Genomic DNA, 21,399 nt, shown 5'->3' on the forward strand with positions numbered 1-21,399 from the left:
CTATAGTTTTGGTCCTGGCACATATAGTTTGTATGTTCACTTATTTACCTTATGCTCACTTATAATAGTACCCACCTAAGCTTTGTTACTGGCCTGAGAATAAAATTAAATGGCTCTGGAAGTATCTTTTTTTTCTTAGGAACTTAAAAATATTTATTTAAAAATTTTATGTATGGTAAAATTCACTCTCTTTAATATAGAGTTCTATGACTCTTGATGTATGAATAAAATTCTATAATGATAACAAGTAAGATATAAAACCTTTCTAGTACCCCAAGATTCCATCCTGCTGTTTTTAATCAACCCGCCCCACCTCAGTACCCACTCTTCTGTTCTCATTCCTATAGTTTTATTTTTTAAAAATATTTTTTAGTTGTCAATTGGCCTTTATTTTTATTTATTTATATATGGTGCTTAGAGTCAAACCTAGTACCTTACACATGCTAGGCAAGCGATATACCACAGAGCCACAGCCCTTTAGTTAGCTTTTTGCAGAATATCAAATATGTATATGAAATAACATACTGTGTAACCTTTGAGACTGGCATCTTTGACCTAGCATAATGCTTTTGAGATTCATCTACATTGTTACATATACTAGTATTCCATTCCTTTTTATTGCTGAATAATATTCTATCGTATGGTGTCTCATTCTTAGGTATGGTTACCATTGAACTCAAGTCTAAATGTAGACCGAAACTTTACTATTCCACTGTTTCTAATGGGAATATCTTCCCTGTATAGAACTCACCAGCATATAAATAAAACTGAGTTTTGGAAGGAACTCTTTCTCTTTGATAGCAGGAGGAATCAAAATGAGAAAAGCCCACAAGAAAGGGGAAATTCAGGAAACTTCTCATTTTTCCATATGAAAATTGTCCTTCTGGAATTTTGTTACCTAACACACAGTTAGGAGTTTGTTTTAGTAAGGAAGTCAGTTCCCTTTTTTCTTTTCTTTACCTTGCCTTTTCTTTCTGCTTTCTGTCCCTTCCTTTTGCTCCATACATATGTACATAGTAAGTATTCTAAGGATAGTTTATAAAACTGCTTCCAAAATAAAAACACCTCTATCTATGTCTGTCTGTCTGTCTATCTATCTATCCATTCATATTTTTTGGGGGGAGGGTCCAGGGATTGAACTCAGGGGCACTCGACCACTGAGCCACATCCCCAGCCCTATTTTTTTTTTTTCTATTTTATTTAGAGACAGGGTCTCTCTGAGTTGCTTAGTGCCTTGCTTTTGCTGAGGCTTGCTTTGAACTCATGATCTTCCTGCCTTAGCCTTCTGAGCTACTGTGATTACAGGGATGTGCACTATACCTGGCAACATCTTTATTTATAAATAAAGTGAAAACCCAGCTAGTTGGGTAGTAAGTTCTTATTTTGTTAGAGATAAAAACAAACAAACAAACAAACAAACAAACAAACATGGATAAGTTGTAGACTCAAATCCAATCCAATGTGCCTTTATAGAATGATTTCTATGGGAACTGCACAGCATGTACTTTTTACTTTTGATTATTTTTCATTTTTTGTTCTGAGTCTCTGATTATTCTGTGTAACAGTTAGTGTTAAACATAAGCAGTAATATTTAATGAAAGTAAAGTGTTTTTATACGGTGTTATGTAAGATTGCCTATTTCAGTATTTAACTGTGAAATGTGTTATATTTTAGCTTTCATGGCATATCTTTTAACTTTGATTCTGTAGCTGTATTCCAAAATTGGAACAAATCACCATTTGTTTCACTTTTCACTAGTATCTTTATGGATAAGTGATCTTGCCTAAGGCTATTTGTAGAGAAGCCAAGAATTTTGAAATTTAATATGCATATATCTTAATATATTTTATATTGATCTTTATTCTTGGAGTTATTTTTTGATTTTTTTCAATTGAAAGATTAATCATCTTTCCTAGGAATTTAAGCATTTTTACTTGAGAACATGTTAGTTTCTTAAAAATATGGGTTTGAGTTTTCCCAGGTCAAAAGTATGGAATTCACTAAAAGTCATACTTAAGAATTACTGGATGAGGATATATATAGCTCCGTTGGTAGAGTGCTTGCTTTACATGCACAAGGCCCTGGGTTCAATCCCCTAGCATCACAAAAATAAATAAATAAATAAATAAATAAATAAATTGAATAAATAAAAGTACTGATTTTATGTTCAGGTATTTATCTCTGTTTATATAGTCTTATGTTTCTTGATGTAACTTTTTATTATTCAAACTCTTTTGTGTTTTAAGACAGTATCTTTTAATTCCTTAGTATAAGCAGTTATGAATCTAGGATATTTATTATTCTTGTTTTGCTTTCATGCAGTAAAATTTAGTTATACAGTCTGTCAATTTATTGTCATATTTGATAGATTAAAACCTCCAGCATTTAAAGATCAGATCAGTGTTCTTATTTTCTTTCTTTTTTTAAAATTTTAATTGTCGATAGATCTTTATTTTATTTATTTATTTATATGTGGTGCTGAGAATTGAACCCAGAGCCTCACACATGCCAGGCAAGTGCTGTACTACTGAGCCACAAATCCAGCCCTGTCCTTATTTTCTTATGTAACTCTTTTTTTTTCTCCTTTTCTTTTCCAACATTTGTCATCTGTCTCATATTTGCATTGCCAGTTGAAATAGCATTTTCCTTTGTGTTCTTATCTTAAATAATTTTATTTTATTTTTAGTTATATAGTTAAACAGCTTAGAAATGTATCACCAGTTATTTTGCTGTGGTTTTTCCAGCTTTACTTGATTAACTAAATTCTTCCTTAAACAGAGCCTTCCAAAAGGATTTATGTAAATAGTATTGCCTAGGTTCTGGTCAAAATTGAAATAATTATTTCATACTTGAACAACAGTTTGTTTAGGCACAAAATCCTTGAGTCATACTTTAAGAACTTTCTATGTGTGTATGTGGTTATGGGAGATCAAACCTAGATTTTACATATGTTAAGCAAGTAATCTCTCTACCACTGAGCTACATTCCAGCCCTTTCTTTTTTATACAATTACATTTAAATAATATTTTGTTTTTCTAGAAGATGAGAATATTAATGCATTGAGAAGGAAAAGCTTATATGAATTATTTTTGAATGCATTCTTATTTTGATATACTGTCCACATAAACATTAAAGTTATATGTAACAATTTATATAAAAAGAAAATAATTAAAAAAGAACTGTTTAAAAAACTTAAAAAAAAATTTGTTCTTTGTTCTTTTTAGATATACATGACAGTAGGGTGTATTTTGACATATATAACTGGCGTATAACTTATCCTAATTAGGATCCCATTCTTGAGGTTGTACATGATGTGGTCATGTATTCATATATGAACATAGGAAAGTATGTCTGATTCATTCTACTGTCTTTCCTAATCCCATCTCCCCTCCCTTCCTGGTGATCCATTCTCAGAGTTGAAATCTGAGGCTAGCCCAATTTTCTTTTCTTTTTTGTGTCAATAGTTTTCCATGTTTGTACTATATTAGTTTTCTCTAAGACAGGGTATACCCTGTCAATATTTGGATGCAGATTTTTAGAAAACTTTTAGTAAATATTTGTAGAATTATAACTTTAAATATTTTTCTGTTCAGTTATTATGTTGGTGTTTTGAGTTCAGATTATTCATAAGTTGTTATCTATTTGTTAATCTTTTCTCTCTAGTCTGCTTACTCTTTATTTTTATTTTACTTTTCCTGTTTTTAAAAAATCCTCTGGGGGCTGGGAATACAGCTCAGTTGGTAGAGTGCTTACCTCACCTGTACAAGGCCCTGGGTTCAATCCCCAGCACCACACACACACACACACACACACACACACACAGAATCCTCTATGTTCCTTTCTAGAAATATTTATAGTGTTTCTTCAATTTCAACTGCATTTCTATGATGATTTTGTTTTCCTAGGTCTTTTGTAAATTCTTTTAGTTTGCATATGTCATTTCCTATCATATAATGATCTTTTACCTTGAACACTTTTATTTTGGTGTTGTGCTGTGTTTCACAGAGGCAATTGCTTCATTCACTTTTTTTTAAAAAAACTTAAAGCACAAGTTTAGCTATAATTTTCATTCACTTATTGGAAATATTTTATGATAGTTTTTATTAAGTATTTTTCCTGTAACTTTCTTTTTTTTATATCTTTTTTTTTTTTTTTTTAAAGAGAGAGTGAGAGAGGAGAGAGAGGGGAGAGAGAGAGAATTTTTAATATTTATTTTTTAGTTCTCGGCGGACACAACATCTTTGTTGGTATGTGGTGCTGAGGATCGAACCCGGGCCGCACGCATGCGAGGCGAGCGCGCTACCGCTTGAGCCACATCCCCAGCCCCTTTTTTTATATCTTTTATTGGGATTTGTACTGGTTCTTTTGTGATAATTCATCTTAGAAATATGTGTTATATTGCTTGACCAGCTATTTTCAGGAGGTATATAATGGGAAGGAGCTGGAGTTGCGTTCCATACTAGCTAGGATTTTCTTTCAATTCACGGTTTTTGAGTGTGAGTTTATTTAGCTAGTATCTTTTACCAGTCAATGGGGATTGGCTGCTATGGGTTCTTGCAATGCTTTTTCCCTTCTGTGATAGTAGAAGCAGACTGTTCTAAAAAATATGGCTTTTTAGTGTGATTGCCTGTTTAGACTCAACTCCTCCGATTTTCATATTTCAGTTGAATCCAGAGAAGTTCCTGCTGGCTGCCCAGGTATCTCTTCCTACTACTGGGGATTTATATTTTACACCTCAGATGCAATTTCTCACCTTAGAGAAGTGTTGTTTGCTAGCTTTTTCTAGCAAAGAAAGAAAGACATTTGTAGCTAAGACATTTCCTCCCTTCTTCCCATAAGTACACAGAATTGATCTTTATTCTTTTGGAGGTATTTTTAAAACTGTTTTTGATCTAGAGTTCAAAAATTTAAAACTAGGATGAATCCTTGTTTTGCTAAAAACAAAGTATTTTTTTATTTCATTTTCCTTTGCTGATTTTGCATTAATTGGGTTTGGATGATTTTTAAGAAAGTGAGTAGAAATGTGCTATAATATTAAAATTGTGCTATAATATTAAAATTGGAAGTCCGTATTAATTTTTAACCTCAGACAGAAATTCTTAATTTTAGCATTTTTTCAATAATTGAGTAGTTTATTTTATGGTAACTGATCTATAAACCTAGATCAGCTCCTTCTAGTCCTCCTGCCCTGATACAGTACAATCTCTGTTCTAATTAGGTATCATACAGCAATGCTACTGAAAATATCAGTCTGTTTGTATAAGAGACTTGAGCCAGAAGTCATTGTGTTGTCTCCTTCATCAAGGAAGTCTTATCTCAAGAAAAAAATGTCCGCTGAACTAAACAGTGTGCTTAGGGATGTAGTTGGTTCATATTCTGATCAAACCTTTATACCTTTTTAAGGACTGCAGATTGATAGCCAGTTTGTGGATGATATTAAATAGCATAGTTATACAGTATGCCTATGTGGCAAACTGGGTTATTAATGCAATTGTCTCTTTGTTCTTCATGATTATTATTGCTATCAGTCAACTAATTTTATGTGCTTATTACTGGTTAGAATGACTGAAATATAAGTATTGCTTCTACATAAACAGCATTCCTTGATCCATATACTTTTTCTTTGATAAGGAATCCTCAGTAATCATTTATTTCTCTAAGTCTTTTATTTTTGTTTGTTTTTTGTGATGCTGATGATAAAATCCAGGACCTTGCATATTACTAGGCAAGCATCCTACTGTATCTAGTCCCATTTCTATGGGTCTTAATATGGATCATATTTAGAGAGTTGGCTCCTGTAAAGAGAATCCTGCTGTATTAATGCTTCAAAAACTTGAATAATTATCAAAAATTATAGAATTCAGTGGTATACCTCTAGATTAAGATATAAATGTAGGGATATGTTTTCTTTTCTTTTTTTTTTTAAGAGAGAGAGAGAGAGAGACAGAATATTTTAAATTTATTTATTTATTTTTTAGTTTTTTTCGGCAGACACAACATCTTTGTTTGTATGTGGTGCTGAGGATCGAACCTGGGCTGCACGCATGCCAGAAGAGCGCGATACCGCTTGAGCCACATCCCCAGCCCAAGGGATATGTTTTCTTAATCAAATGTTTCTTATAACTTTCTTTTGCTGTGGTGACACTTGGAAAAGTAATCGCCATATAGTAGGATAGTGAAATTTTAGCTTTTTGTCTTCTAATACATGTGGTTGAGGATGTTTTTTTTTTTTGGATGTGGTCTCTGATGTCTAATTGCCCATTAGACTTTTTCCTCCTAGAAACCATGAGCCATGTCAGTGATAGCATGTAGAATTCAATTGGGGTATTTTCATTATGTAAAATGAGTTTTGCCCATGAGGTCAGGGTTTTCCCCATCAGTATACATCTTTAAGATTATTAACCAATGGGAAAACATGAGGAAATTAATAATATATAACTTTTCATTATAATTGTAGAAAAAGATTTTCTACATATCAGTAAAATTCACTTTATACTAAAGATAAACATATTTTGAATACATCTAAAACTATAGATAGAAGGTGATTTGACATTATGTATCTATCTTTGGTGGCAAAGCCTCAATTTATAATCATTCTGATTATAAGCTTTAGTTATTAAATACATAACTGTGAACAGAATCAGTGACATTCTTGAAATAATGGAAAATTCTGTATCCTTGCCAGTCATGTTCCCAGAGAGAAGGATTACAACTAATGCATGACATCATTAGGAGTTATATTGGCACTTTATTAGTTCTTTTGTCTTGACTATTGGTAAACTCTTACAAAAACACAAACTTGAAATTATATAGAATAATACTAGCAATGCTAGAAAAAACTGTCATTGTAACATAGTTTCTATTCTAGTGCCACCAGATGTCAGTGTAACCACAGGACCAGAGAAAAACTGTAGTTAAATGGCTTATGAATGGTGCTTTTGGTTCATAAAAGGGGTAGTATGAGAAAAGTTTTACATAATCTAGGATTACAATGGAAAGACCATTTTATTGTAAATTGTGTAGAAAAATGAAGTACTTAATGGAGAATAGAGTATATGTAGAACTCAAAAAAGCATAAATGTAATTAAAATTCATACATAATTCCAATGTACTAAAAGAATACATATGTGATCTCTGGGATTCTCAGAACTATTGGCAATTCCCTGCTACAACTAGGGGAGTTGGAAAACTCACAGTTATGCTGTTCATTGAAGCCTCATTGACTGGTGTTTCTTAGAACCACTGTCAAAATCTGCGCCTCAAAATTTTATTTTCTAATATATATATAGAACTCACTGTACTGTAATTTGTGGTTGGTACAAATTATCTGTAGTACACAGAGGCACATTAAGCATTTTTAAAAAATTAGTGCTTCATAATTATACATAGTAGTAAAACTCATTGTTACATATTTGTACATACACACAACAGAACAATATAATTTTGGTCAAGTTTGTCCCAAGTAAGCATTTTTCAAAAGAGCATTCACTAAGATAATTATATTAAAAAAATATCTGATTTTTTATAAGTATTTTTTAGTTGTAGTTGACATAATACGTTTTATTTATTTATTTATTTATTTTTTTAATGTGGTACTGAGGATCGAACCCAGGGCCTTGCACATGCTCGGCGAGTGCTCTACCTGAGCCGCAACCCCAGCCCCAAAATATCTGATTTTTAAAAATTTACTCTTTAACAAATGCTATATTGAATAAGATTATTATTTACTAATAGTAATTTAGTACTTAAACACGTATGTGTATATCAGCCCTTATTCTCCCAGATGGAATCTTGAGTCCATTTCTTCATGAAGTCTTCATATAGGGCTTGTGACTGAATCTAATGTGTTACATACCACAAATGAGTTTTATCTTTGGTTGAAAGTCTTGGGTGAGACAAAGGGTACTTCTGGTTCGTCCATTTCTCATTTTCAAATAATTGTTAAGATGTATATGTCTACTTAGATTACTCTTTATTTTCTTCTTTTCCCCTCTAATTTAGGAACTGTAAAACATTTTTTTGTTTAAAAATATAAAATGTTTCCCAAGAAATTATTGTAAGAAATGATAGTCTCATGTCATTCTTGCTTTCTTAAACTTTTGTACTGAAAGCTTCCTTCAGTACTATGACGTGTGATTGGAGGTGCAGTGTTTCTACCCTCGGAGCTTGTGGTTTTTCTCTTCTGCTGTCTCAGCTGGATAAAGTCTTACAGTCAATACTTGTCTGAATTGAAGACAGGATAATTTTTCCCACTTCTCTTTGTATCCGGGACATTTTGAGCTCTACCCCCCCCCCCCCCAAATGCAGCTTATTTTGTTCCTATTCCTTATTTGTGGACTCTGGATACTGGTGAAATACCAGATATTATGATTCTTCCTTTTTTTTTTTCCTTTCTAGGAACCCATGCTACATTTCTAAGTTCTAGATTTACACATTTCCTTTCTCTAATTGAACATTTATCACAAGACATAGTGGTTGCAACTGATGACATGGCTTCTTGTTTCCAATTTCAGGCATATATCTTGGAAATAGATATTTTAAGTTAAATTCCAATTTAGTTATATTCTAAACGTTAGACTGGTTCTGTCCAGTTGGAAAGGTGAGGAAGTTCAATTCAATAGTAATTCAACTGCTTAGCCAATCAGTTTTGCTTATCAGTGGAATAGTAGAAGTTGTAGCTGAATTTCATTATGTTGTCCTATGTTGATTAGGTGATTATCAGACCTTTGCACTATTAGTATTAGTTCCTGATGCCAAGGGCTTACTATTTAATTGGAAATATTTTAATAACTAGAATTAGTTATTATACAAGGCAAGCTATAGTACAGAGCACAAGAGCAACAGAGTGTTATGAAGGTTAGCTTTATCCCAGTTACTATTATTATTCTGTTATAGATTCATTTATTTTTTTGACTTATCTCCCTCTCCCTGTTTTAAGTTTTAAAGTAGGTTTCAATTAATATGTATAAAATGTGACTTTAATATTACCAAGTAAGTAGAACATAGTTCAGTTAGATTTTTTTTTAATATGTTTTTGAAAATTTAGTTTAGACTGTATGCACATTGGAAATATTTCAGATATTTGCTGGGGCTGTAGCTCAGTGGTAGAGTGCTTACCTAGCATGTGTGAGGCCCTGGGTTTAATTCCCAGCATTGACAGAAGAAATATTTCAGATGTTTTGTGAATTCCCATATTGAAATTACCTTTATAATTTATGAAAGTCTCCTTTAAAAATTCACAGACAGCTGGTGTGGTGGCACATGTCTGTAACCCCAGCCACTTGGGAGGCTGAGGCAGGAGGATCACAAGTTCAAGGCCAGCTTCAGCAACTTAAGGCCCTAAGCACCTTAGTGAGACCCGCTGTCTCAAAATAAAAAAATTAAAAGAATTGGAGACATAGCTCAGTGGTAAAGCTCTTGGATTCAATTTCCAGTACCCCTCCAACCCCCAACAAAATTCATGGACAATTTTAAACATATATAAAAGCATAGAGGAAAAATATAGTAAATTGCCATGTACCTAACATCCAACTTTAGTAGTTGTCAATTCAGTATTAGTATTGTTTCCTTTACAGTCTTATTTATTACCCTCACTCATATTTTTTAAGGAAAATCCCATTCATCATATAAAAATACTTGCATACCTATCTCCACAGGATAAAGATACTTTATTATAACTAAATTATCATATCTAAAATAATAATTCATTAATATCAAATATCCAGTTAGTATTGAAATTTCCTTTATTGTTATATATTTGTGTGTGTGTGTGTGTGTGTGTATTTCAGTTTGTTGAAATCTTGATCCAAATAAGGTTCATGTAGTTTAATTATTTGATAAGTTTTTAAGATCTTTTTTAATATAGTGCTTTATCAATTTTGCCTCATGTAATATTTGTTACCTGTTCATATTGATTCTGAAATAGTGTTCAAAGGATGAAAGACCATTGATCTTTTAAGTATCTGCCAGGTTTGATAGTGGTGTTTCAGAAAAATGCAGTTTACAAGAGTTGAGTAAATTTTCCGTTTTTCTCCAGATGCCATCTTGTGCCCAATTACTAATGCTTATTTTTGTATATGTTACTTTAAGATTTGAATTGGGACATAACGATGATTATGTTATTGCTGATGTGATAACAATGGGGACTTACAGTTCCCTGGTTTTGAAATGATTTGTCCTAGGCATTTGTGCCCATAAAATTATTTCTTCCTCTTCCTTTTTCTCATCTTTCCCCTTTCTTCCTCAAAATATTATATAATATTCTTCATATGTTTATGATCATTTTCATATCATGTATAAATCAATTGTATTTGATAATATTCAAATATCAAAGAGATATGAAGAATTTAATGTCACAGGCAGTAGAAACTGAATAGGAAGTTACAGCTTGAGAAAAGGCCATTGAATTTGATGACCTGGGTGTCACTGATGATTATTATCAAGGGAATAATTACAAATGAATTATGGGAGTGAAGTTTGCATGCTACTTATGGATAGAGACTTTGTAAGGTCCATGAAGGCAGGAATTTTGATCTCTCATTTGCTTCTGTATTTTTAATACCTTGAACATTGCTTGGTATGTTGTAGACAGTATTTGTTGAACAGCTGATTGGAAAAATGGAATCAGTGAATGTAGACTTAAGGAGAGTGGTCTTTGGGTGAAGTTTAGTGACAAAAAGTAAAAGAAAATAGCATATTGATAGCAGGGGTCATGACAAATTGTTTGTTTTATTTTTAAGACTAAACCAGTTTACAGGTTGAACAGTAGAACCCACCAGAGAATGGGTGATATGAGAAATTAGAGAGGAGGCAATATAACATAAAATACCCTTGTGTAGTCCATTTCCACCAAGTTAACATCACTGATTCAGTCAGGTAGGGATAATTTGCCGTCATTACTTATACATTTATCATTTCTCTCTATATCTTGGTAGGCAGAAGTATTCTTTTTTTTAAATATATTTTTAAGTTGTTGATAGCCCTTTATTTATTTATTTATATATGGTGCTGAGAATCGAACCCAGTGCCTCACACATACCAGGAAAGTGCCTACCCCTGAGCCCCAGCCCCAGCCTGGCAGAAGTACTCTTAATGCTTTGATATCCTTCTCTATGGTTCCTTCTTTACCTATATCCCCACTGTCCCCATAGAATACAAAAATACTTAGTGTTATAGTTGCTTGATGGTTGACTCTGTGTTTTTGGAAAAGATTTGCATAGTCTTATTTTAGATGTGGGATAGTTTCTAACCACAGTACTATACTTGCTTTTCTCAGAAGGATTGAGAAAATATGTAGAAAATAATGACTTCCTTTTTGGAAGTGTACTGTTCACGGTGTTAGATCCCTTCTTCAATTTGATAAAGACAGTATTATTGCATTTCTTCCAAAGCAGAGATTTTGATAGTAAATGTAAGCTATAAATATACTTTCATAAACTACTATTTCACAGTTATTAATCATTAAATTTATTTTATTTTGAAATAATTAGCAAGAGCTGTGAAAATGTTATTTATTTGCTTATGTACAGGTTTCACTCTTGTTATTAGGAAGGGTTTTCAGTAGAGATGTAGAGATCAGCAATTTTAATTTATGATATTAAAAGTGAAAACAGTTTTTCTGTCTGACTTCTATACTGTATTTAATAATCACAGTAAAGTTATTTTCTTTTTTATAAGGTCAGCGTAACTCATAGAAAACAAATTTATCTCCATCCTCCTTCATATATCATCAACAACAACCTGATAATTTTCAACTCAGGGTCTGGCTAACTGTAGACTGATTTTTTGCAAGCCATCACTGCTAATGATAAATGACTTGGATTTGAAACAGATTTTCTTCCTTTTCTGTCATGACATCCACCCCAAATTAGATTGACTTTAGATTGAATATAGAAAAATAACTTAGCTTGAAAAACTTGTTGTTTTTTCCTTGATAAAATGGTTAAATATTAACTTAGAAATAAAGTAAATAACATTAAACTTATTGGATACATTTCTGAACCTGCCCAGAATGAGGGAATTTTTGATTAAAAGACTTCCTAGAGTTCTTATGAAGAAATAAGCTTTGGTTTGCATTAGTCAGTTTTTCATTGCTATAACCGAATACCTGACAAGAACAATTTAGAGGAAGAATGACTTATTTTGGCTCACAGTTTCAGAGCTTTCAGTCCACAGTCACCAGCTCCATTGCTTTTGGCCTGAAGCAAGGTAGAACATTATGGTGGAAGGATATGCCAGAGGAAAGCTGCTTTGGGACCCAGAAGAGAGAGAGATTGAGATGGGGTGGGGGAAGGGCTGAAGAAGATAAACTTTTCCAGGGCACAACCCCAGTGATCTACTTCTTCCCCCTAGGATCTATTTGTCAGTGTTCCATGTCGTCTTCAGTGGATTAATACATTAGATCATAAGGTCAGAGCCCTCACGATCCAACCACTTTTCAAAAGTCTCATCTCTGTACATTGCCTCTTTGGGGACCACACTTTCAACATAGGGAGATTTACATTCCAGATCCAAGCTATAAGTATAAATTCAATATCTAAAACTAATAGAATATTGCCAGGTACCATGACAAAAACCCTATAATCCCAGTGACTCAGGAGGCTGAGGCAGGAGGATCACAAACTGTAGTTTAGCAAGACCCTGTCTCAAAAACAAAACAACAGTATAAAAGGGGCTCAGGGTTGGGGATGTAGCTTGGTAGTAGAGCACCCCTGGTATCCCAAACAAACAAATCCCCAGTATCACAAACAAAACCAATCTCACTGCCAGTAAAAAACTAATAGAATATCAATGGCATGTTACTTATCTTCAGTAATAATGAGTATACTTCTTGCTTTACATTTTAAGTATTTTATTTCCCCCATTGTTTCATCTGTCTTAACATTTTTCAAGTGTAATTGTCAGTATCTAATGCCTTTCTCTTTTATGCCTGAGAATTGTTGATTCCTATATTCCCATTTCCATCCTCTACTCTAGTAGGAGATATAGAATAATTGTTTAAAATAAAATATATAGCCAAGCAATGAAGTTAGGCCTTCTTATACATATCTCAACTCTATTGTAGATATTACTATTTCTCCAAACTTAAAATTTAATAAAAGAATTTAATAGGTGTGGGGCTATTAAATTTTATCTTATTTGCCAATGATTTATGAGTATGTGTGTTTGTGTATGTGTATACTTACTTTATGTAGCACTACATTAGTAACCCCTAAGTATCCCCTCATATGCAGGGAATACATTCCAAGAGGCCTAGTAGATGCCTGAAGCTCTATGTTTTTTACCCCCTTCCCTGAAATGAAATGGCTAAGATTACTAAATGACTAATGGACAGGTCCTGTATACAGTGTGGATATGCTAGATGATTCATGTCATGGGAGGGAGAAAATTAACAGCCTGAGTTTTCATGATACCATTCAGAACAGTAAGCAATTTTAAATTTACACACTGTTTATTTCAGGAATTTTTCCATTTAAAATTTTGGGCTACCATTTACTGTGAGTGACTGAAAAGTGTAGAAAGTGAAATTGGATAAGGAGAACTACTGTATATAATTATATTCTGGCATTCTGTTTTTCATTAACTCCATGCTTAAACTCTTCCAGAATTATTGTGTTCTTCTTAGCAAAATTTTCTGGTGGATACGTTGTGGAAGGTTTAGCCCTACTTGCTTGTTGTACCAACTTGATAACATGTTCCCCCAAGTAGATTGTTTATTCTTACTAAGTAGTATTTATAAACTGTTATATGTACTTGATATTAGACTTAAACATACCTTGTTTTAATGTTAAGTTACATATGTAAATGGAAGTTCAATATTTGTGTGTACTCTTTTTGGGGGTTATCTGTAGGCATATAAATTATTTCTTCGGAGCTTCTATTATACCAGCAATTGGGAGTAATCAGTTTTAGTTATTAGTTAAATAACATATATTTCTCTAATGACAGTTTTTGGTTTATCTGGAGTCCCCCTTTAATTCAAATATATGAGAAGATTTTTATTGGTGGATATAAGAATATCTTTTTTAATATTTATTTTTTAGTTGTAGTTGGACATAATACCTTTATTTTATTTATTTATTTTTATGTGTTGCTGAGGATTGAACCCAGGACCTCACACATGCTAGGCAAGCACTCTACCGCTGAGCCACAACTCCAGCGCATAAGCATATCGTTGGTTGTTCATGGTGGTGAAAAAATGTCCAAAATTGAGAATTTATCCTTCACTTTGTCAGTGATTCTTGTAATTTTTGATCAAATGGTAATGATAGCAAACCTTTCGACCTTTTTGAGACTGTTTCTCCAGACTGGTACTATTTCTTCTGAACCATATTGTCTTTATTTTCAGAGAGAATGTTTGCTTTTTGTCTCCATTTCCTCTGTGTCTTTTAGCACACTATTGAAAATAATTTTGTATGTGCACAGAAAGGATTAGGTGTATGTAAATGAGTTTGGGTTAAGACATGATTTTGTGATAACTATTTAGGAATGGTCACAGCATTGTGAGTTCTGAGGTGAATAAGTGATGAGAACATTACCAAAGTGTCTAGTCCTATAAACATACCTTTTTGCTGACAAAAATTTTTCTGACTCCTGTGTATCGCAGCTGTTGAAAATGGACAGATAGATGTGTTAAGACTGTTACTTCGACATGGAGCAAATGTTAATGGATCCCATTCTATGTGTGGATGGAACTCCTTGCACCAGGCTTCTTTCCAGGTAATCTCTGAATTTATTATTTCATTTCCATGTAAATTGTGTGTTTTACCCTTTCAAAATGACAGTTCTGTACAGTTTTTGCTTTCTACTTGCCTGTGATTTATGATGGTTAGTACAGCACAGAAAAGGCAGTCTAAATGCTAATGATCATTCTGAATAAGCCAACTGCTATAGTAGCTGTAGCAACTTTGGGCTATAAGGATTATTTAAATTTTTCAAATGTTGATAGCATAGTTAACAAACATCAGAATATATGGGATGTAAATTGATAAAGAGCAATGGCTTCTTTATAATGGTGTGTTTAGAACCTGTGTTATCTCCTTAGTGCTGGGTTAGTAAACTAATTTTGCAAAATTTCATAAGGATTATAATCCCTAGAGATCAATATTTAATCTGTTTACATTTATTGGGCTAGCTAAAAGTATGGTATAATTTCATTGTTTGGTCATTTCCTTCCCAACCAATACAACCATAAATTGTTTCGTTGATTTTTTTCTTCTTCAAGTTTTCCTTTACTGAGAGGATTAAAAAGAAAAACAGAAAAAAAATATAATAAGAAAAAAAGATACCTACCACTTTTTTCCTTTTATTTAAAATATGAATCTGTGCTTTAGGAAAATGCTGAGATCATAAAATTGCTTCTTAAAAAAGGAGCAAACAAGGAATGCCAGGATGACTTTGGAATCACACCTTTATTTGTGGCTGCACAGTATGGCAAGCTAGAGAGCTTGAACATACTTATTTCATCGGGTAAGATTAATTCATTAGCCTTTGCACTGTTGATCATAAATTTTAACTTTATATCTTCTTAGGAAAAATAATTCTTGACCCATATATAAATAAGGTTATGAAATTAATGGTTTTATGTACATGGTAAATAAGCATATATATATATATATATATATATATATATATATATATATAAGTTGATTTATAAGCCTGATTATTGACTGTCTATTACTAGCAGTGCAATGCATAGCTACTAATTTTTCTGTGTAAGAACATTCATGTAAGATCTGTCACTAAAGCAGGTTTATTGGCAGTTTGAATGATGGAGCTGCCCTTTCATTTAGGGACCAGAGCACTTCCAGCTTCCTAAGGTACAAGACTAGTTTAGGCCTAATTAATTTATTATATGGTTATTTTATATATTAAGCCTTTATATTTATGTTTTAATAATTGTGTATTTATTTGAATGGGTTTATTTCAAAGCATGCTTATACTTTATTATGTTAATAGCAACACAAGTCTGCTAAGGTTTTCTCTGTGATAACCATTACACATTTAGCATTGCCAGAGAGGATGATGCTAAGGGGGCATTCTTAATTTGTGTGACATTTTTGTGACTAGAAGTGTTTGTTATTTGGGGCTTTTAAAATCATGACTGTGTACTCTCAAAATTCTAATCTGATGAAGCATGGATAGTTGTGGGGAGGGGAAGTATCACCAGATTTTTTTTCAGGCAATTTATTTCAGTATCTGGGCTTTTAAAAGTTACCCTCAAGCTGGTCATGGTAGTATGCAACTGTAATCTCAGAGTCTTGGAAGACTGAGACAGGACTGCAAGTTTGAGGCTGATGCCAGCAATTTAGTGAGATCCTCAGCAATTCAGTGAGACCCTGGCTCAAAAAAAAAGGACAGAGGATATAGCTGAGTGGTAAAGCACCCCTGGATTTAATCCCCCCCACCAAAAAAAACAAACAAACAAACAAAAAAAAAACAAAACCACCCTACCTTCAAACAGACAAAAAATCTATTTAGACACCAGGAAACTGATTTTCTTAACAAACCTTCAAATATTTAGTTTGAAATATGGAGGGGAAAAAAGCAAATTAACTGCTAGTTTAAAATGTCTGTTATAAATAATGAACTTATAAATATTAGAGTTGAAAGGAAATTCTAAAATAATTTCTTTCTTTCTTTTTTCTGGGGTGGATACTGGGGATTGAACTCATGGGCACTTGACCACTGAGCCATATCCCCAGCCCTATTTTGCATTTTATTTAGAGACAGAGTCTCTCTGAGTTGGTTAGGGCCTTGCTTTTGCTGAGGCTGGCTTTGAACTTGTGATCCTCTTGCCTCAGCCTCCTGAGCCTTGCGCCACCATACACAGCTCCAAAATAATTTCTTTAAATATGTTTTATTTTTTTTTTTAGGTTAAGAATCTCAGGTTCCAAGTGTTAAGTGCCTTGCCAAAAATCTAGAAACTTATTTCCTGACAGAATAAGAATCAGGGTAGAAACTTTTCCTACCATGAGGCAGACAGTGGTTGGAGAGGATGGCTTTGGGGACTTTCTTAGGGTGTTGAGTTTCCCTTCTGATTTATCTGATTATGACCATCCTTTCCCCCTCCTTAGTTTTATCCCAGGCATCTTCAGCTAGCATAGGATTCAGATCTTCTGACTTCTGACATTCCTTCCTTTACTCCTTAATACTCCTGAGGACTATCCTAATTCTATTAATGCTTCCAGTCCCACAGGTTTCAGTTATTAATGTTCAACTAATATTTTGAATAAAATAAGTTAAACTGCACCTCAGAGGTTCTCCCCTCATGCCAAGTCAGCCTTGTCACCTATTTTTTTTGTCCCTTTTCCTTCTTCTTCTTTTCTCCTCCTGAATTATTATGAGTTGCAAGTTGAAAAGGTATTTAGGTATGTTTATAATGTAATTGTGTGTTTCCAGTTCCTTAAAGTGATTTTCCTTTTAGTGAAATATCTGTTTTTTTCTTCCAGCGTTTCCACCTGTAGTCTTACAGAAATGGGTTCCTTACATTTTCTAATACTTTGAAATTCTCTTTCAAAATGGAACATTGATTTTTTTAAAAAAAGTTAAGCAGGGCTCTTTTCTGATTTAGTCTTTTCTTTTTATTTTATTTATTTATATATGACAGCAGAATGCATTACATTTCTTCTTATACACATAGAGCACAATTTTTCATATCTCTGGTTGTATAAAAGTATATTCACAACAATTCATATCTTCATAACTGTACTTTGGATAATAATGATCATCACATTCCACCATCATTTAACCCCATGCCCCCTCCCTTCCTCTCCAACCCCTCTGCCCTACCTAGAGTTCGTCCATTCTTCCCATGCTCCTGCTCCCTATCCCACTATGAATCAGCCTCTTTATATCAAAGAAAACATTGAGCATTTGGTTTTTTGGGAATGGCTAACTTCACTTACCATTATGTTCTCTAACTCCATCCATTTACCTTCAAATGCCATGATTTTATCTCTTTTATTGCTAAGTAATATTGTGTATATATGCCACATTTTTTTTTATCCATTCATCTATTGAAGGGCATCTCGGTTGGTTCCATAGTTTAGCTATTGTGAATTGTGCTGCTATAAACATTGATGTGGCTGTGTCCCTGTAGTATGCTGTTTTTAAGTCCTGCTTTCCATATTGGCTGCACCAGTTTTCAGCCCCACCAGCAGTGTATGAGTGTACCCTTTTCTCCACATCCTAACCAACATTTATTGTGTTTGTCTTCATAATAGCTGCCATTCTGACTGCAGTGAGATGAAATCTTTGAGTAGTTTTGATTTGCATTTCTCTAATTTCTAGTGATGATGAACATTTTTTCATGTATTTGTTGACTGATTGTACATCATCTTTTGAGAAGTGTCTCTTTAGGCCCTTGGCCCATTTATTGATTGGGTTATTTGTTTTTTGATGTTTAGCTTTTTGAGTTCTTTATATACCCTAGTGATTAGTGCTCTATCTGATGTGTGAGGGGTAAAGATTTGCTCCCAAGATGTAGGCTCTCTATTCACCTCATAGATTGTCTCTTTTGCTGCAAAGAAACTTTTTAGTTTGAGTTCATCCCATTTATTGATTCTTGATTTTAATTCTTGCGCCACAGGAGTTTTATTAAGGAAGTTGGGGCATAATCCCACATGATGGAGATTAGGGCTTACTTTTTCTTCTATTAGATGCAGAGTCTCTGGTTGTATTTCTAAGTCCTTGATCCATTTTGAGTTGAGTTTTGTGCATGGTGAGATAGGGGTTTAATTTCATTTTGTTGTATATGGATTTCCAGTTTTCCCAGCACCATTTGTTGAAGAGGCTATCTTTTCTGCAATGCATATTTTTGGTACCTTTGTCTAATATAAGATAATTGTAGTTTTGTGGGTTAGTCTCTGTGTCCTCTATTCTGTATCATTGGTCTACCAATGTGTTTTGGTGCCAATGCCATGCTGTTTTTGTTACTATTGCTCTGTAGTATCGTTTAAGGTCTGGTATAGTGATGCTGCCTGCTTCACTCTTCCTGCTAAGGATACTGGGTCTCTTATTTTTCCAGATGAGTTTTATGATTGCTTTTTCTATTTCTATGAGGAATGTCATTGTAATTTTGATCAGAGTTGCATTAAATCTGTATAGTGCTTTTGGAAGTATGGTCATTTTGATAAGATTAATTCTGCCTGTCCAAGAGCAAGGTAGATCTTTCTAACTTCTCAGGTCTTCTTTGATTTCTTTCTGTAATTTTCATTATATAGATCTTTCACCTCTTTCGTTGATTCCCAAGGGTTTTTTTTTTTTTTGTGTGTGTGTGTGTGTGTGTGTGTTTGTGGTTATTGAAAATGAGGTAGTTTTCCTTGTTTCCCTTTCTGAGGATTTCTCACTGATACACAGAAATGCCTTTGATTTATGGGTGTTGATTTTATATCCTGCTACTTTGCTGAATTCATTTACTAGTTCTAGAAGTTTTCTGGTGGAACTTTTAGGGTCTTTCAGGTGTAGAATCATATCATCAGCAAATAGTGCCAATTTGAGTTCTTCTTTTCCTATGTGTATCTCTTTAATTTCTTTCGTCTGTCTAATTGCTCTGGCCAGTGTTTCAAGAACTGTGTTAAATAGAAGTGGTGAAAGAGGATATCCCTGTTTTGTTTCAGTTTTTAGAGGGAATGCCTTCAATTGATTTAGTCTTTTCTTAGTAATGGTTTTCACTTCTTTCTGAAGCTGACAGCAGGTATTGTACCCACCTTTTCTAAATAAGAAGATTCTAGTTGTCTAGCATGTTTGGAATTCCTGAAGATCCCATAGTCTTTTTTAACTTACCATTTGTATTTTGCGTAGTTTTTATCTATCTCAGGGCTTTGGTTTATTCAAGGTGCATTTACAAATATCCTTTTAAATAAAAGAGAGTTTGAATTTCCCCATCCATTATGATTTTTCTATTGAGTTATATTCCATAAAATTTAAAATAATCTCATGAACATGTGGTAACACAATACTTAACATGTTTAATACATTGTTTGCCAATGAGAAAAGTTTGGGGTCTATTTTCAAAACTTTCACAAAAATTAAAGTCATTCTCAACAACTTGATTAGGTTTATGATCATAAAGTAAGCTCAGAAATCTATTTAAAAATACCTTTTTATTGTCAGCTTTGTCATGCAATAGTCTTGAAGGAAGAGGTGTAATAAAGAGCATAGTTAATATTAATACTAGTTTTAAGTCATAGATTCCATGTATGTTTTATCTATTGGTAATTTTTTTTCATGAATCTTAGCCTAAATCAATTAGTGGCATCTATAATGTCTCAAAACTTGGCCTTTTCTCATCTTTCTCAGTAAGTCTCAGAAATGTTACCCATATTTGATGGTTTGCATTTTACTTTTATATGTTTACATTTTGAACCCAGAGTGCTTGTTGGAGGAGGGATTGAAATGAAATGCATATTTCATTGAACAGGAGTTGTGTTTTAGTTAAAAATGAATTCTAAAATATGATTGTTTTCTTGCTGACATAAGAGCAAAAACAATATAAATGATTCCTAGCAAGTTAGCAATATGTGTTTTTTCAACAACATCCATGGAGAGAGAAAAAATGTACTGTCAAACTCTTTTATGGCTGTTGCTTTGAATTTTATAAGTTTTTTTAACATTAGTGAAGATTTTTTGTTAAATGTTTTATTTTGTGTTAGGAGCAAATGTAAATTGTCAAGCGTTGGACAAAGCTACTCCCTTGTTCATTGCTGCTCAAGAGGGTCACACAAAATGTGTGGAACTTTTGCTGTCCAGTGGGGCAAATCCTGATCTTTACTGTAATGAGGACAACTGGCAGTTACCTATTCATGCAGCTGCACAAATGGGCCATGCAAAGTAAGTGTTAAAAACAGAGAATAAAAATGATCTCCTAATTAAAAGTTAATAAGGAATAAATCTGGGCCAGACCTTTTACCTCCAGGCAAAATCCTTGGTATTTTCCTCCCTATCCAATCTGCTTGGTGACTAGGTCTGTTCCTAATCTGTCCCCATGTTATCTTTAGCTCCTCTTGATCTTACTTTCCTTCCATGAGGCAGAATGGTTAGAGATGGGGTACATTCTGAGGCTTTCTTAGGGTATAGTGTCTCCCTTCTGATTTCTCTGATTATGACCATCCTTTCACCCTTGTTAGTTTTATCTTCAGCTAGGATTCTGATGCCCTCATTCACTTACATTGTCTCCATAACCTCAGAAAGTATTTGAGCTTGTGACCCCTCACAATGGAGTCTTTCATTCATATATGCTAAGTAGACCTTCCTATCTTGAACCCTTTGGTTGGAATTCTTTTTATCTCATCTTTCTTAAGAGTTCCTGTGAATTTATCGGTGTTTTTTGGGAAGAGGAAATCAGGAATTATAGGACTCTTAGAAACTGGTAACCTAGTTCTATAAGACTATGGCTGC

At 33.4% G+C, this 21,399-nt stretch overlaps 1 protein-coding gene across 2 annotated transcripts in view; it reads left to right on the forward strand.

The window, feature by feature from the left end:
- The window catches only part of ASB3 (ankyrin repeat and SOCS box containing 3), a 126,493-nt gene that overhangs the window by 44,049 nt on the left and 61,045 nt on the right, over window positions 1-21,399 (forward strand). For both annotated transcript variants that reach the window (XM_081265421.1, XM_081265420.1), the window contains 3 exons: window positions 14,606-14,718; window positions 15,333-15,468; window positions 20,655-20,832. In XM_081265421.1, coding sequence (XP_081121547.1) covers window positions 14,606-14,718; window positions 15,333-15,468; window positions 20,655-20,832 — 427 coding nt within the window. The remainder of the gene's footprint in view (window positions 1-14,605; window positions 14,719-15,332; window positions 15,469-20,654; window positions 20,833-21,399) is intronic.

Source organism: Spermophilus citellus (assembly GCF_964194105.1).
Source record: "Spermophilus citellus genome assembly, chromosome: 13".
Classification (NCBI taxonomy): domain Eukaryota; kingdom Metazoa; phylum Chordata; class Mammalia; order Rodentia; family Sciuridae; genus Spermophilus; species Spermophilus citellus.